This window comes from Charadrius vociferus, unplaced genomic scaffold, assembly GCF_000708025.1.
Source record: "Charadrius vociferus isolate BGI_N301 unplaced genomic scaffold, ASM70802v2 scaffold932, whole genome shotgun sequence".
Lineage (NCBI taxonomy): Eukaryota > Metazoa > Chordata > Aves > Charadriiformes > Charadriidae > Charadrius > Charadrius vociferus.
Window position 1 is genome coordinate 266,249 of NW_009647299.1, and position 18,018 is coordinate 284,266.

Here is an 18,018-nt window from a genome sequence, read left to right on the forward strand (position 1 = left end):
CCTCTTATCTCCACCTGGAGCTTTACAGTTAGAAATTAGCCAACTAATCCCCAAACAGGGGAATGTGAGCGAGGGGAAGATGGAAAGTTACCTGAGCACTCAGAGGCATCCAGCGCCCTCGCTGACATCCCCGTTTGGGAGAGCAAAACTGGAAAATGGCCAGAGCAAGGGGCGACATTGGTGTTGGCTACAAAGCAGTGCCCATTTTGAGCAACAGGCATTCGCCCTCACCTCAGCCTCTGGGTAGTAACCACTTAACACCATTCATTCCAAGCCACCAAGACCATTTTGTGGAGGCATCAGATCCTTATGATGGGTCACAGGATCTCAGCCACCCGCTTCCCACATCAGGAGGTGCCTGGCTTTGCATGGGCTCTGAAACCCAGCCTCTTTCATCTCTTCTGTGCCAGTCTCTGCCAATAACCCTTACATGGGATCACAACCCTCCCAGGTGAAGAGCGACACTTCAGAAACAACTGACATATGTGTCCCCCTTGGGTGGGTTGGTGGGCCCACCGCCGGTGGTCCTGCTACCCCACTCCGGGAAGGAAAGAAAGTACAAACTCGGCCCCACGGCCAGATGCAAAGGATACAGAATTCTTCCTGCAGAGGCATTAGAGATGTCCTCAAAGAGGCTGCACATCCTGAACAACAGGTTCCCTTATGCCTGGAGGACTGACTGCTGGGACAGCCAGACTACGTGATCCCATGCTCTGCACTTCTAAAAGCAGATACTATCAGGAATATATCTCTGCAGAGGCCACAGGGCTCCAAATGAATGCAGGAGAGAAACAGGGGGACGGCAAGGACTTCCCTAGCCTTTTCCCTTTCTTAGCTGGTTTTCCTGCCAGGATCCCAGCAGGATCTCCTCCCCTTAATGTTATTTTCTCTTTGCAGAGCTGTTCTCAGCACTTCAGCATCCCATGATGCGTAGGACTCAGACAGGCAACTCTGATAGCCTCTGGGGAAAAGAAGATCTTGGTCTCATGCCTCCCAGTTTCTGGACTGGTTTGATCTCAGTAGGAGTGGAGGGAGCAGAAGAGACATAACACTTAAGCCCTGCTTTGCTTTCTGGGTCACAAAGGCCTAACAGCATATATACAAGCTGCATAAGGAACCCAGGGGCTTTGCTCAGCTGATTGAATGGAGCCTGCTAGTGGGCCAGAAAGGGTAGGTTTGGTTTTGTTTGGTTTTTTAACCCTCTTTTCCTCTTCTTTTAAATTTTTTTTAAACACTTGCATCTTGCCAGCAAAGATACGATACTGCCTTGCTGCACTCACTCCTGGCTGGAGCCAAAGAACTGGAGGAAGAAGGAGAAGATGTAGATGATGTCCAGATAGATATTGAGGGCTCCAAAGATGTATTCCTCCGGGCTCAGCGAGTACCGACGATTCCCCATCAGCATCTGGGTATCAAATGCCAGGAACTGTGAGGAAAGAGGAAGAAACCCAATGACAGTCACATGGAGATTTGGCAGAGGGAAGCAAGAAATGCTCTAATGACAGTTCTCTCTGCTTTACTGCACCCAGAACAAAAATGCAACCACTTTTTATGGGCTGTAACTGCAATTTAAAAGCTCAGAACAACGCACTGAACAAGCTGCAACTTTCCCCTTCCTTTATTTCACTCTTGATAGCCAAACCCTGAACCTAACTATCACTCCAGGTCTGCTTCCTTCATGCGTTTTCCCAGGGCTCCCCTTTGCTTCATCCATCCCAAATGTGGCCCAGGATGAGCTCTGCAGCAGTTTTCCCTGTTCCTCCCCAGCCAGTCCCTACAACTTGTTATTCCCAGACTTCCCCCCAGTTCAGAAACACCCGCCAGGTAACGAGGTGACCTGGATCCAACATGACATTGCAGCAGCAGCAAGAGCGGAGCAATAAAGAGCAAGAAACCCCAGATCTTGGGCAGCACCCACATCTGCAGAGCTGCCAGCAGAGGTAGCCAGACCCAGAGGGGAGCTCACGCCTTTCTGAGGTACAAATGAAGATTTTACGAGTGAAGCCATCACAGTTGGCATCCAGTGCCCAGCCTGCCTGCAGGGACACAGCGCTCACAGGAACGAACGTGGGCTACAAGGCAGGTTGGTGCCTCAGCTGCAAGAAAACCTGTGCCTTGTTGCATGACTTCAAGCTCAATGTCTTCTCCCATCTCACGTTTACTCCCTCTGTTAACCCAGCCCGCAACAGGCACCTTGGTGTGGAGCTCTTCAGGGTTGGCAGGGCATCTTTGCCATCGCCTGGGGTCACCTGGCACCTCTGCCCTCCCCAGTCATAAATAACAACTGATCTCCCCAGACATTGTCGGGCTGAGCTGACAAGCCTGGCACAATCAGCTCCACCAGGTGAGGTTCTGACTGAAGTTTATGGGGTAATTATAAGATGTTCAGTCTATTTGTATTTTACAGAGCAGTCTTTAATCATGAATCACAGAAGAAATACCCGAGCTCACTTGAAATTACTTTATTATAGTTAATAAATGAAATTGCTCAACTGTTCTTATTCACAGCATGCCCAATGGGCACCGCCTTGAACCCCAAGGCAGCCCTCCGCCTGACCCCCACCTCCAGGTAACGCCAAGCATCTTCGCAGACAACTCCCACACCTGAATGGCAAGCACGGCACTGCCGGGACTTGCTCTGGGAAGAGGCTCGCAGGAGGGACCGCCGGGGAGCAGTCGCAGGAATGAATCAAGCCTTTTCAACTTTCCTTGGAGGAGCTGCCGAGCTTCAGGGCTTTTCCTGCCTGCAACGAACCTTCCTAATGCCCCTTAATCCCAAACCGTGGCCTCTCGCTCTCTTTCTGTACCTCTGTTACTCAAGCTCATACCCAATCCTTGGCTCCTTCCCTCTCAACCGGCCCCAACTTGACTTTGCTCACTTCTGCAGCCTCGTTTCATCCCCAGACTCCCTTTGAGCCCTGCGGTCCAGCTCCCACTCCGGTGCCAAAGCTTAATCTCTGCTTTTCCCACTCCAGAGATGCCTTTTTGCCCTGTCCCTGCAATGCTTTCTGCTGTTCACACCTAGTATTGCGCATACAGCATGGGTTTGCCAGTCTCACCATGCTCTGCACCAGCACCGTCACGTACACCAGCACCTTCTCGGAACAAGGCTGAGGTCACTGCAATAATTGCTGTTCATGAGCCATCTGAGTATGTGGAGCTCTCAGCAATCCTGCGACTCGCTCTTCTCTCTTCCCCAAGAGCTCTTGAAGGCTAAAGCATTTAGTCCTCGCTTACTTACTTTTTTTTTCCCCACCAGCACATTCCCAGACCCCATGACCAGCACCCACTTACCATAGTAAAGATAATGGCACCGAGCAGAGCATAGATCGCGTGGAGCCAAGGGACCTAAAGGAAACAAATCCGTCAGCCAGTGCCTGGGAGAAAACTGGTTAATTAGGACGTGACACAGAAGAGGGCTTAGCTCTCCTGTGAAGGATACACGTTAGGGAAAGTGCTCTAATAGCCCAGGATGGACTTGCACCATTTCCAGCTCCAATGCAGTTTCTGTTGTTGAGCTTGTCATGGCAGAGAACAGGTCACCCTGCCTCAGTTTCCCCTCTCACTGTGGCCCTTGTGGCTACTTGGCTTATGATCTCCTAGATCAGGTCCTTCTGTCTCCGAATAGCCTACTTCAAGCCAGCTGCTGTCTCTGTGGAAATGTCTCAGCGCTATGCTGATGGAAACGCAGTTTGCAGCAGCCCTAGGTGTTTATTTACCCAGACAAGGCCAATCCCACGGGAAGAAACACCAAACTCTTCTAAGGGCCAGACCCAGCTTAAATTAACAAGCGTAACTGAAATGCGTTCATCTGCTGGAGTCACAGCAGGAACTTCACTGGAATTAAGGCCAAACCTCAACGCCTGCTTGCCATGGTACAGCAGGACGCAGCGCCAATGGAGAAATTGCCTATATTGCAGGAGAAGGTGCCCACATGCAGAGCTGATTCAACCCAGAGATCGCAGCCTGCCTCCCAGAGAGACAAGCTCATTACAAGCTGCCTCAAGCTACGCTTATCTTGACAAGCCGCAAGATAAAGAGCAGTTGTCTCAACAGTTTAACGGCATCGGCTTGGCGCTGCGAGCTTCTTTACCCTCACATTTGCAGGAGGGAGAGATGGATCGTGAGGCAGAACAACCCAAAAAACCACGGTCCTGGTTTTGGAAACGCCAGCCTGTGCATTTGTCCGTCGGACCAACTGTAGGGCTGGTCCCTGGCAGTGTCTCCTGCAGGTCTGGCCCTTAAAACATGACTCAGGTTCCCGGAGAAGCCAGGTAAGATGCGAAGGGTTTGGAGGTCACCTAAAGGCTGCTGTGATCAAAGCCGGGTGCCTCCGTCTCCAGCGCAAGCCGGCATTCAGGGTGATTAATGGTGGCTGCACAGCCCCACACACCTTCCCTCTTCCATCAGCATCTCCCAGGGTCTGTCAGGCTCTTGTCTGAAAGACAACTCACCTAATGAGACACTCTGGGATGGAGACCAGATGCTCCGTGCTGCCACGCCAAACCCTCTATCAGGTGTGGTCACAACCCGCTCCGAGACTTCAGCGGGGCACAGCCAATGCCAGCGGTGACCAGGGAGGCTGAAGGAAGCGGCTGGACCCAGGCAAGAGGGGCTGGCAGCAGTCGGAGGAGCGGAAAGGTGGTCACTCATCATCAGGACTCGTCCCTGGGGTCCGAATCACCCTCCAGAGGTGCTTATTTCTGAGAAATTTGAGCCCCAAGATTTAAACGCTGCAGGACGGTGCCTGGTGTTGGTGTGAATACAGCCAGGTCTGGCCAGGGGGGCACCCCACTGCACTTGTCCAGAGTCCAAGTCCTGCCCTGAATCTGGGGCAAGAGCCCCATCTCGTACGGGACAGGCCAGCGCTTTAATAATGTGCTCACTGCCCTGGTTTTACTGGAGGGGAAACTGAGGCACAAGCTGGTGATGTGACCTGCTCCGGGAACAGAAGCAAAACTTCCTCAAGCCCCAGGCCAGTGCTGTCCTACAACCTGATATCTGATTGTACAACAACCAGGCAACAGCCACATCGTCTTGCCTTTTCTTTCTGTTGGTGTTTCTGCACATTCTCAGAGCACGGGCTGCTACGCCGCCCCCAAGCCAAGCCCTGGAGTTTGCCTGCTTTAGGCTGATCAGCTCCCAGCCTTCCACCAGGACTGGTGGCACTGGGCGAGGAAGGAGGGGCGCAGGTCGTTACTCACATATTGGTAGGGCAGTATCACAGCCAGGATGATGCCACCGAAGAAGAGCACCATGAGCATCACGAAGAGGACACCCTGGTAGGAGGTGAAGTCAAACTGTGGAGGTAAAGAACATCGCGTTACACGTGCAGAGCACTGGAACAGGAGGCAGCAAGGGGAGGCAAACCTCCCCGCGCCCACAGCGAGGGCCTCTCCAGCAGCACACCCATCCTGCTGCCACACGGCAATTGCTTCATCTGCATCTCAGGTCCTGTAGCACAACACCCATCTGTGTGGCACAGAGCCAAACACTTACTGTATCCCCTTTATTGCCATGGGCAAGAACTCAGTACCCATCGCGTGCCTGAAAGCCAAAAGCTAATCCTACACGTTGGTGCTGGTGCCCTTCCGCGCTCCACAGCCTAATCCTCCAAAAACCCCACCTTACCCCCCTACATCGGCATCTTCCAGCCCCGTCTATACCCCTGACACATCCCTCACCCCAGCATCTGTCCTAACCTTGCTGTAACCTTCACTGTACAGCCCAGCATCCCGCAGGATGCTCCTGCATCCGCAGCCCTACAGCCCTGCCCCGCCACAACTCACCCCCGGCGCTGCCTGAGCAAACCTCCTGCCCCTGGGAGACGCCTCTGCCGGAGGGACTGCTCAGCACAAACTCACCTTGGTCTGGAAGCTGAAGATCGTGACCGACAGACACACCAGGGCTGTGATCCCCAGGCACAGAAGGACCGACTTGGTATTGTAGTAACTGCAAAATTAACAGCAAAGCCATTTTTTTGGTGTTTCCCACAGGAAGGAGGGATTAAGACAGGCAGAAGCTTAGCAGAGGTGTACGGGGGAAGCATGAGTCTTCGGGGCACAAACGGAGCTGACATTATCAGTGTCCCCCCCTTAATGTAAAAAGGGAAGGATAGAAAACACTAAAAAAAGACTAGATGGGTTTTCCTCCTGCTTTAAATAGAAGAGGGTAGGCAGGAGGACACGTCTCTGCCTCCTGGGAACTCATGAGCAGCTAAGATGCGGACTGACTATAAAAATCTATCTGTCCGTGGCCAGATGGAGAAGGGGGAGGATTCAAACTGGCAGGTAATAAAAATAGAACGACAAATGTCATTGCAGCACAGTGAGAAATCCAAAAGCTGCAGCCACTGTTACGCTAATGATGCGCTCGTTGAGGGGGGGTTGGGTCTTGGAAAACTGTGGGGAAGGAGGGATTTGTACAGGGAGAGACGGCAGGCTTAGCGTGTAATTTTTTTGTACGTCTGACTCCTGATTTTGATTGCAGCACCAGGCCCAGCCCTAAGAGAAGCCAATCCCCTCTCTCCCCTTCGGCTTCATTTGGGAGTGATATCACCGGTATTTTCCCCGAGTTGCTGAAGCCACTACTTTCTTTGTCCCCAGCACACATCCATCAACACCCACTGGCTCATCTGCCTCATCACCAGGGACCCACGTGAACCGGGGCTGATCTTGTGAGCTGACTGTAACAGTAAAAACACAAGCAAAAGGGGGGAGGCTGTAGACCACAAACCCCACGAAGCTGCTGGAAAAACACTCCTTGTCTCTCCCCAGCCCCATCTGCTGAAGTGCTGCTTACTGGAAAGGGTGAGATGACAGTGTGTGGCAGTCCCCTACAGCCCGTTGTGCAGGCGCTGCCTTGTCCCCGGCTCTCCAGTGCTCTCCTGGGGGATTTAGCACAGCCAGGAACTGCGCTGTGCCGCCCCAGCTCTGACAGGGAAGGGGATGCCACCGTGGGTCTTGGAGAGTTTCTTAAAAATGTGTTGTCAAAAGGGAAAGTCAGGCTTTGCGTGGCTGCTGGAGCAGCTCCAAAGAGGTCAGGTGGCCCGTATATTCCAGAAGTAGGGAAGGTGGGGTTTTTTTTTGCAGGGAGAGACAGGACATAGGACCAGAAAACCTCCGGAGTCCGCGTGCTCAGCCTACCTGGAGAGCATCCCAGTGAGATAAGCCATGGAGAAGGTCTGGGAGGGAAAGAAAAAAAAACTCCTGCATTCGTGTCCCAGGGAGAGCCACACAATAGGTAAAACATTTCAATTATGATGATGACAAGGGCGGTGAAGCCTCTTAAACGGATGCTCGAGAGAAGCAATTTTTACATAGTTTCTAATCCTCCAGTGACTAATATCCACAGGGCAGGTTAAAGTGAGGGCAGGCCACCACCCTGAAAGCAGTCCCACCTTCTCCATCCCTCTACCTGTCTTGCACAGGACTCCAGCACCCTACCCCAGCTCCCATCACCCTCTGGGGTTTTTTAAAAAAAAAAAATGCAAACAGAGGCTCCCTTCTTTCCTGCTTATCACATTCTAGTCCAACTACAGCTCCTCAGCCCAAGTGCAGGGCAATTAAAGGATGAAACTCCTGCTTTCTGCGGGAATCCAGACGCCATGTCTCTCCCGCCTGCAGCCACGATGAAACCCACGCTGGTTGCAGGGGCAGGGCAGATGCTGTCCAGATGCGCTACTTACAAAGATGCTCAGCAGGATCAGATTCCATGGGAAATACCTCCTGCAAGGGAAGACAGAGGGGGTGGTCAGCCCTGCGATGCAGAGGGCAGAGGTAGTTGGCAGCGCTGCACAACGGGTTGCGTAAGATGTGCCGTAGAATTAATGGCCTGTGCAGCAAGCGGCAGGGGTGGCGCGAGGGGACAGTCACCCCGCTGGGAATGAGGGAGCACTCGGGGCCCTCCTGCACCAAGAGGGCAAACGTCCCCATGATATTCCAGCAAAGGAGCCAGCCGTGCCCTGCTCCACTGAGAGCAAAGACAACCGTCCTCCTCAGTATTTAATAATGAGAATTCGGAGTTACGCAGCGATGCAATTTTTGCTGCAACACAGCTTCCTCTCCCTTCGCGATTTGACTTCGGCTTTTAATGCTGCGTTGCAGCAACCCACAACTTCATCAGGCCTGAAAATCCAGCTGCCACCTTGGTCCCTACGTCACTGTGTCAGCATGACCCCATCCCGTCTCTGCAACTTTGTTGGTCATGCTTGAACCAAGAGGAAAAACATTCGTCCTTCATTTCACGGGGCTGTTTCAAATCCAAAAAGAAAATATTTTACCTGGGTCCGGAGCAGCAAGCAAGAATCAAGTAGGTCACAAAGAAAACAGCACTGCAAAGAAGAGAAAAATCAGTTTAGGGAGGAAAACCCAAGCGTTATGTGTTGATGCAGGAGAGGAGTCTCCAGCTGAGAAGCTTCGGTGCTCTGCTGCGCTGTTTAAGATGCAAAGCACCGTGCCAGGAGCTGAGGCTGGGTGGGAAGCTCGGCAGCGACTACCTCTCGCTGAGGCGGTTCTCTGCCCACAGCTGCCCGCTGTGCTTGTGCCACTCCAAGGTGGGACAGCCCAACCGCCCCCGAAAAACCCGAAGGGAGGTTTTAGAGCAGAGCAGGGGTGGCATTCAGGCGCAGGATGGATGGAGCCCCCGGATGTGTTTGCTGTTGCCGCCTCGCCAGCACGCGCATCGCTCATACAGGGGTGACCAGACTTTGCCCCTCACCTCCAGCCACCTCCTGGCTTGGTGGGATCAGGGCATCCTGCTGGGACTTCAGCAGCACTTAAACCGGGATGCACAGGGCTGGTAAAAGTGACTTGCCTAAGGCCAGAGGGAAGGTCTGGGTCAGAGAAGGGAACCGGTCCCGTGTTACTGCGCCAGCGCTCGAGGAAGAGCTCAAGAGCAGAAGGATCCTCTAAGGTCGGCGAAGCTCGCAGACCCAAGCCCGATATGCTGTTGCACAAGCCATCCCCAGCTCACCGGAGAGTTATTTCTCTCACATGACTTGACCCTTCAGCAAGGCAAAAAAAAAAACCAAAAAAACCATCCAACAGCTGAGGGATGGTCTCCCCCTGCTCTGCGCGTCACCCAACCGGGTGTTTTTCCACAGTGCTGATGGGTTATGCCACAGTGGGAACCTGCTTACTTGCTTTCACCCAGCGCCTGGGGGGAAAAGCAGGTTCCAAGCATGCCGATGGCTGCACGATAGCCACTCACCTTGGGTCTAATAAATGAACATGACGGCAAAACCCACGGGCCATGATAAATGCCCCAGAGATAAACCTGAGCATTGCTCTCCCACGGGGATACCAGGAAAGCTGGAGTGGACACGGCTGAACAGATGGAAAGCAAGCACGTAGGGAGCAAGGAGAGCCCTTGCAGTTGTCCCTCTCCATCGCATCCCTCGGCGCACATCTGCTCTTGCTTTATTCCCTCTGAGCCCTCACCCCAGCAGTAGGAAAACACCTTAGGGCACCCGCTTCTTGGTGGAGATAGAGAGCGAGTTGGGGTCTCTGCGGATGGAAGAGATCCAGCCCCGGGTCAGGACAAGCAACCGGAGCCACGGGGATGGAGGGAAGGGTTGGCTCGCCGGGAGGTGAAGGGACGGACAAAACTTAAGTCCCTCAAGCACAGAGCCTACCCCAGCTGGCCCAAGACGGGTTTGCTCCTACCAAAAGACAGAAATGCTAACTGTCCAGTAACCGACAGGAGACGAACCCGAAGGTCAAAGCCTAAACCTGCGCAGAGCTTTGGTCTTGTCTCCCTACGAGGCAGCACCGCTTCTCCAGTCTACCAACTGGCCAAGAAGGAGCACATTGTTTTCCTTTAAGGTCGAAGAAGCACGCTGATGCCAGTTCCCTTCTATTACTGCTCTTTCGGGTCTTTTTTTCTAAGTTATATAAGCTGGTGTCTCATCTCCGGGCCTGGACACATTTCACGATTTGGGTGTGAACTAATTAAAGCCAAGTTCACAGAGCCTTGTTCACAGACAATTGCATCGCACACTCTGCCGGCTTAATTAGCAGCACTAACACAAGCGGCATCCGGGAAAGCAGCACAAATGCAAATAAACGAATGCATGGAAGCGCAGCCCACGCTACCCCCCAGCTGACCTTTCGGACCAGGTTTGACTAACGAAAGCCATCCCAAATTCTGGGTACCGAGAGCGGCTCCGTGATGAAGATGTCGGCATGACAGCCCCGCAAACATCCCAGTCCTTCCGAATGCATCCCCCCCTCCCCTCGACATCGCCCGCTCCCTTCTTCGCCTGTTGCATATCGAGGCATGCAATGTAAACCCCGGCAGGCTCCTTGCTTTCCATGGGGAAAACCCAAAACTGAGCCTCCAAGGTCCCCTAGACACCCTTTCAGGTCTCCCATCTGGGTCTCTGCACTGTTTTCCTGGACGCTCCCCAGTTTTACCCATTTTTTCCTGCGAGCAATGCTCATGGATTTACTTTGAGCCTGTTTTGCAGAGCAGGCAAGCGCTCTTTTTGGAAGTACTTGGAGGTCTCCAGCATATCTCACGTCTGGGACTCATTTAGACAAGGCTTTGCATCTTCTCACCTTAGAGTTATCTACGAATTTCCCCAGCTCCCCCTGCACACATATGGGAGCAATTTTTCCCACGCAAGACAGAAAAGTGTTTGGAAAGTGTCTCCACGTCACATCCAGAGCTGTTTGGAGCATACACAGCCGTAGGAGAAGACAGAGATACTCACTAGGACGCCCAGTACCAGGCAGAGTGCGTCTGAATGTACCCCTTGACCGGCTCGCTGCAAGACAGAGAGAAGGGATGCTGAGCAGAAAGCATAAAAAAGCCAATCACTTCACAGGTTGCTGCTAAATTAAACCTGGGAACACGCATGGGGTGATGAGGCACGGGGTATGTGGAAAAAAAACAACCCCACAGCCAAATCTACCTGGCAGAGTGACCAACTGGAAAGAAATTCAACCTGGCAAGTCGGAAAGATGGCCCCGCTGTTATCAATTACACCGGCGGGCTTGCTCAGGGAACGGCCGCTGCCTTCTCTGAGAGGTGATTAAAGAGCTGAAATTCTCAGGCTGACGGTGATTCATTATTTATTCTGGAGGCAACACGAGCCGCACATGCCCAAACTGCTCAGTCATCCAAGCTGGAGAGAGCCGCTGCTCGGGCGCGGGGTATCTGCTTCCGCAAGGGGAGGTAACCCGGCCCCTGACGCCGGGATCCGATGGCCTCCAGAACTCCCAAAGGAAAAATACAGCAGTTAACACTCGAGGGCAAGCAGCCCGGTCCTCTTGGCTGGGGATAGCGCCCAGAACGGAGGATGCACCATCCCGAGGACACGCGGGAAGGGCAGCCAGAGGTACTGAGGGACCTCTCAGGGTTCCCACAGTTTTGTTTTTCTATTAGAGCGCATGGGGAAAAAAAATAAAATTCGGGTATCTACATAACTGACAACAGCCCCAAGTAACAGGTAATTCGGGAGCGGGTCATACGCAGGACAAAGCGAACGGTACCGCTACGCAAGAGACCTACCAGAAGGTGAAGAAAGCCACAATAACGACAGTGACCAAGAGCTGGACCATCAGGATGGCGTAAACCTGCAACGAGAGGCAGCCCGTGGGCGACCCGCAGAGTCTCTGCCTCCCACCCGGCCGGGGGAGCCGGCGAAGCCCAGGTCTCCCCAAGGGCTCAGAGCTGGTCGCCTGCCTTCGCAGGGGAAGGCTGAGCCTGGAGGGATTTGCCCCTTACCTTCCTGATGAACACTCTGCGCACGTTCCTGTCATCCCAGCTGAAGGTGGTGAGCATCTCTGTGTCCCCTGGGTACCCGCCGCTGCCATAGCTCGGGCTGGTGCCTGAAGGAGAAGCCAGACAGATCAGCTCCCGGCACCCGGTTCCCTCCCCAGCTGCAATAGTCGTAGAATCGTAGAATTGCTGAGGTCGGAAGGGACCTTTAAGATCATCAAGTCCAACCATCAACCTCCCCTGACAAAACCACTTCAAAACCATGTCCCCGGGTACCACCTCTGCCCTTTTTTCAAACACCCCCAGGGATGGAGAATCCCCCCACCTCCCCGGGCAGCCCGTGCCAGTGTTTGATAACCCTTTCAGTGAAAAATATTTTTCCTAATATCCAACCTAAACCTCCCCTGACATAACTTGAACCCATTTCCTCTCCCCCTATCGCTTGTCACCAGGGAGAAGAGCTCAGCCCCCACCTCTCTACCCGCTCCTTTCAGGGAGTTGTAGAGAGCGAGAAGGTCTCCCCTCAGCCTCCTCTTCTCCAGGCTGAACCCCAGTGACTGACGACAGCTCAGGAGCCCCCAAATTCCCAGGTTTGCCTGTTGCACTCTAAAACAGAGGCTGGCTGGGATGCGCTCTGCTCCCTTCCCACTCCTGCACCTTACTGGGACCACCTCCGAGAGCAGAGCGGGGAAACCACTTCTGCGAACTCCAGCACGACAAGGGCACCAGCATTAATTCCTGTCCGTGGCAACACCGGATTTTCAATGGCAATTAGAGGGCTCGTATCATCTCCTTGCTCACCTTTCACTGAGTATTAGAGCATCCCCCAGAGGAGCCGTGACTCAGCCCCTCAGTCATTCCCATCGGGAGCTCTGGCGCAGGAGGATTCCCGCGCTGCTCTGTAATTGCCTGAGCTGAGGCCGTGTCTGCATTGCGTCCCATGGCCACGGCGTGCCCTCTCCTCTGCGGGCGCCTCGGTACAGCCGGCTTTGCCACCAGCTCCGTCCCCGAACCCGATTTCCGTGCAGGGAGTCGGGGAGCAGCGTAGCAGCAAGGCTGAACACGGGGGGAACAACCCCAACGCCGCTGCCGAGAGGACCTTCCCCCAAAACCGTCGCGCCGCACTGCCAGCCCTGCTTTGCCGTAACGCGGGCTCTTGTTGCCGGAGTTTCCCTGCGGGTGGGCAAGGAGGAAGGCTGCGCCATAAACCGTCGGCTCGCTCTGCAGCGTGGAGGGAGACGGAGGGAAACATCGGAAAAGCTCTGCCTGCCGGGGAGTGTGTGCCGACAGCCCGGGGGGGGACGGCAGCAGCGGGGGTATTGCAGGGCACGGGGCTGCAAGGAGAAACCCAAAGCAGCAGCTTCTCCCTGCTAAGCTCAGCGGCACAAATTGGATGTAAGAATCGGCCTTCTCCATCTCCTGAACCTCATGGTCAAGAAAAAACGAATGCTGAAACCTCAGTTGTCTCAGCGCATCACTCCCCTGCGCTCGTCGCTTCTCTTGCGAATATCCCCTTCCGCTTACCAGCGGTCTCCCCAGCTGGGTTTCCGACGGGATGAAGGCTTCTGCGATTACACCAGCTATACACTCACGTCCCTGCCTGCTTGGCAGATGCCTCCCCTCCTTCTCAAATCTTTTTAGCTCAGTGATACTCAGATCCTTCAGGCAGATGGAGGAAAAACTCTCTGAAACTCAGAGGAGAGGCTGCAGGCACCAGGAAAGCCAAACTCAAGGCTCTGGTCCTGCATTTCGGCTGTTTTACTGGTCAAAGGCTGCTGCCTTATTGCAGAAGCCTCATCCTAAAGATGGCCCCGGCAGGAAATAAATCCCCTGTGCTCTCTTTGTGCCTAATAAGTCCCTCGTGCCTTCATCTACGCCCCAGTGGAGGTGAAACTCCTGCAGCGCGTCCTCCCTGCGTTTCTGCGAGATCCGTCATCGCCCTCGCAGGGCTGAAGGCACCCGAGGCCCCGTATCCCCGGGACACTTCAGTGCCTCCTGCGTCAAAGCAATCAAGGCATCTAAACACCAAATTAGGCACCGAAACGCCTCGGAGGAACGGAGGGGGGGTTCTTCCTCCCTGGCTAGTGTCCCCGACACCCGTCACATCCCACCCACAGCCACAGCTGAGGCAGCAAGACAGCGTGTCGCAAGCTCACGATTAAAGAGAGCAGCCCAAAACACACGCCGCTTCCCTCCAGCTTCTCCCAGTCCCGTATCAGCCGTTAGACGCTGCCCCGCGGCACGCGTCTGGGACGGCAGCCACAGCGTGGATGAGGGCAGGGGAAGGGGAGAAGGACGTGAAATCAGAGGAAAACACCAGCAGGGACCGGGACACTGCTGGAGAGAGGCAGTCCTGCGAGGCCTGTCAGGGAGGGGACAGGAGATGACACGTCACCTAAACAAGTCCTCTGGGAGACCCAAAATACCAACATCCTAACCCATTTGGGCTTTACCCATCCTAATGCGTCATGACAGCGGAAAGGCCCAGATGGTGGTTATAACAAGCTGGGAGGTGATTTATCCCCTCCGTTTCTGACCCCTGGAGGCAAACACGAGTGGGAAGTGTCTGCGAAGCCACCGGAGTGCGCAGGCGCACACATCTCAGAGGGGTTACTTCGCCCGTTCCCTTTCCCTAAACATCTCCATCCCTGCAGCTGCGCCCGTCCCCACTGCATGGAAGAGGCAAAGCACAACGGAGGAAGAGGATTGAGCAGAAAGAGGACTCGGGAGTCATCAAATCCCGTCTCTCCAGTGCTCTCTCCAGCTCAAGCCACGCTGACAGAGCAGCTGGCCACCCCAGCAGACCCGCTTGCCGGCCACCGCATCCATCCCAGCTGGCCGCTAGGCAGCCGTTGCCCTGCGTCGGGCACGGGCGAGCCTTTGTCTGCTTTGTCACCACCGAGCAGGAGCTGCGCGCAGCACCCAGGGAAGAAAAGCCGTTTGTTTGCCGAGGAGTCGGCCACGCAGCGCCGTGCTGGAACAATTCAGCCATCAAGTCCAGCTGCGTGTCAGCCTCCGCTGGCTCGGAGCCACCGGCTCACAGCAGCCGGACACCACTGATGCCGCGGCACTGAATTTGCCGGTTCAGCGGCTTCTTTGAAAGCCGGGGTTGAGCAGGAGCCGGAGGGGGGGTGCTGCCTGCGGAGCCGGGAGCGTGGCGCCAGGACCCTCCCCAGCCCTGGGAGGTGGCATTGCCCAGCGCAGCAAGCTGGGAGAGGGGATTTTTCCCATCCCAGTACTGGGAAGGAAGGCAGGGACAGAGCACGGGAGGTTAGTCCTGTCTCAGGACGGCAGTGCGGTCCAGTGGTTGGGCAAAATGGCTTTTACATATAGATATAGACGTATATGGCTTTAAGGTGCAGCTCTAGGGTGAGCTCTACCGTGGAGCAAGCTGGCCACCACATCCCTGGTTCCCCTTTTCCTACAAGCCTGTAGGGGGGATCTCCGCACCCCTCTCCCCCCTCTGCGGGGTCTCACCCCGGCTACAGCCAGAGAAGGACTTACTGGGGTCGACGTAAGCCCAGCTGGGGTGGAGTGGGACCGATGGGGGAGGAGGGTAAGCACCAGACTTCATCCCTTCTCCCGCTGTCGCCTCCTCGTAGGTCGGAGGAGCTGGTGGAGCCGTGGCATTGTCCTTCTTCTCCCCTTGCCCCTCTGAGTTGGGGGGTTTGTTGTTCACAGAGAGCTGCACGAAGGGCAGGGAGGAATAGAGAGGTTAGACGGTAAAAACAGCACAGGAACTGCGCCGCGATGGGAACCTGACAGTGCACAGAGGTCTGGAGGTCCCTCTGTTGGACCCCGGGAACTGGGAGGACACCCGGTAACTCCCGTGAGCTGGCAGCGGGCCCCCACCTGCACCCCCGGGAAGGAGCCTCCTCTGACGGGACTGAGGAAAGAAGTGGGAAAACACCCGACACGTTAAAGGGGATGAAAAATTATTGGCAACCAGGCCTGAGGGGAGACACAGCTTTGCCCAGGGTCCTCCGTGGTGCTTCAAGCTCATACAGAACACCGCAGAGCATCCAAATAATCATCTGCCTTTCAGCCTGCTTCTTCCTAAATTTCCCCTTAAAAAAAGAGCTTTCGGTTACTGGGCAGAAAACCCCGAACTCCTTCACTTCCACTTCCACCCACATTTGGGGGAGTTTCTGCTTGCCCCCAGGACGTGCTCTGGTTTGGCCCTCCGACATTTTCTTCTCGCTCGTTCCTCCCTGCCCGCGCGGAGGCTCAGCCTTGCCGCCCTCCGCAGTCTGAAGATGCGGCTGAGGGACTCGGGACCCCACGTCTTCAGCCTACGCGATCCCAGGGAAGAGCCGGCCTCGGGCCATCTGAGAGCTTGCTTCTCCTTGGCAACATTATCCATTTCACCTTCTAGATCTTTTCCATCCCGGGATAAGTTATGAGCCCGGTGGCCTGCCCTCGCTGGCAAAGGGGGTGCCAGCTCAGTGTCAGGGAGAGCATCCTTCCAGCCCCGTCTTCCTGCTCTTCCACTGGGGTGCTTCACTTCTTTTAGCAGTGCCTGTTGCCATAGGACAAGGGGTAATGACTTTAAACTAAAAGATGGTAGATTTAGACTAGATTTAAGGAAGACATTTTTTACAATGAGGGTTGTGAAGCGCTGGCCCATGTTGCCCAAAGGGGTGGGAGATGCCCCATCCCTGGAAACATTCAAAGTCAGGGTGGACGCGGCTCTGGGCAACCTCATCGAGTTGAAGATGTCCCTGCTCATTGCAGGGGGGTTGGACGAGATGGCCTTTAAAGGTCCCCTCCACCCCAAACCATTCTACGATTCTGCGCTCCCCGTGGGTCACCGGGATGCGGGGCTGGAACCCCAAAAAGTCCAAAGTGAAGGCGACGGACTAACTCGCGCTGCAACAGACAGCACAGTCCCTGTGAGGAGGTCTTAAATTAAAGGTGTGACAGACCCTCGAAGGTAAAGGCAGGGTACCAGGCTGGGATGTGCACCACGAGAAGCCCCAGCTGCCACCTCGTAGGGACTGTCCTCCCCCATAGGGACAGAGCCCTTGGGCACAGGGTGGCCAATATCATGGAAGACCCCTAGAGATACCCAAGGAGATACAAGAGGGATGGTGCTGCCTGCATCCAGGCAGCCTCCAGCACCGTTGTCATGGCAATGGTGCACTGTGCTGGCAGAGGATGCATAACCCCCTCCCCCCCCCTCCCTGGTTTCTGAGCATCAGAGAACCCCCCCAAATCCCGAGCTCCCTGGCCCGGGAAGGAGGTGCTCAGGGCAGGTGCCAAGTGCTGACTGCTGGGGCCATGGATGGGAGAGCACAAGCACCCCATGGAGCTCCCCGACACCCAGGATGGGCGAACGGCCACCGGTCCAACGGCCAGGCTGAGCTCCACATCCAGCGCCAGGACAAACGGCCCCCAACCGCGTAAGGACACAGCCCTCCACCCCCTCCCTCTGCTGGAGACACCCCCATGGCAGGGGCCATGTGTGGGTACCCAGCTCCCCCCTCCCACGCCATCGTTTCATTCCTTAAATCCCCTCCCCCTCTAAACACGCATTATTTATGCAAGCCGGACAACTCATCACCCCAGCGCTGGCCTCCCACCTACCTTCCCCTGGGTCATGGCTCCTCGCTAAGGATGCTGCCGGACCCCGCGAGCGGTGGTGGGAGGGAGAGGGCCGTCGCTGAGCACAAACCTCCTCTCCAGGTCCTGTCCGACCCCTCTCCCGGGATGTTTCAGGGCTGGAGACAACCACCGCAGCCTCCGCAGCGGGCGCCGATGCCTTCCCCTTCTAGCAACATCCAGGAGAAGCGGGCGCTGGAGGGAGGACCGTACCATTCCCAGCCTGCAGCACAGGGGGCAGCCGGGAAAAAAAACCAGCTAAAAATGGAGTCGAGCGGCCACCGGCAGCGATGGGGAGGATGCGCGGACGCGGCGATGGGGAAGATGCACGGATGCGGCACCGGCAGGGGGGGAAGCGGCCGCCCCGGAGAAAAAATCCCTCGGCCGACGGCGACCGGGGAACAGCGGCTTCCACAGGCCCCGCTGCGGCCGGCCACGGCACGGAGGGCGATGGCGGGGGGCTGGAGGCTCCCCTGGGGCAGAGGGGGGACCCTGAGCCACGCTGCGTGCGGGAGAGCAGGAGGGAGGAATCACACACAGCCCCGGCTCCCGTCCCAACCCTTCCCGGGCTTGGCATGGAGAGGGGGGATGGAGGGGGTCAGGCTCACTCGCCCCACAGGCGTTGACCCCGCTGGGGGGCACAGGGAGGGTTCGGAGGCGTCCCAGGGCAGCCAGCGGACCGGGCGCAGCGCG

The 18,018-nt window shown here is 55.6% G+C and overlaps 1 protein-coding gene across 1 annotated transcript; it reads right to left on the bottom strand.

Annotated features, from left to right (window-relative positions):
* Window positions 1-825: 825 nt before the first annotated feature.
* FAIM2 (Fas apoptotic inhibitory molecule 2) lies at window positions 826-17,325 on the bottom strand. Its single transcript, XM_009880042.1, has 12 exons — window positions 17,311-17,325; window positions 15,229-15,409; window positions 11,731-11,834; window positions 11,515-11,579; window positions 10,715-10,768; window positions 8,282-8,332; window positions 7,688-7,727; window positions 7,146-7,183; window positions 5,865-5,952; window positions 5,205-5,300; window positions 3,295-3,348; window positions 826-1,426 (listed from the first exon to the last, which is right to left on the bottom strand). The coding sequence occupies exons 1-12, from the start codon at window positions 17,323-17,325 to the stop codon at window positions 1,277-1,279; spliced, it is 936 nt and encodes a 311-aa protein (XP_009878344.1). The 3' UTR covers window positions 826-1,276.
* Between the last annotated feature and the right edge of the window lie 693 nt (window positions 17,326-18,018).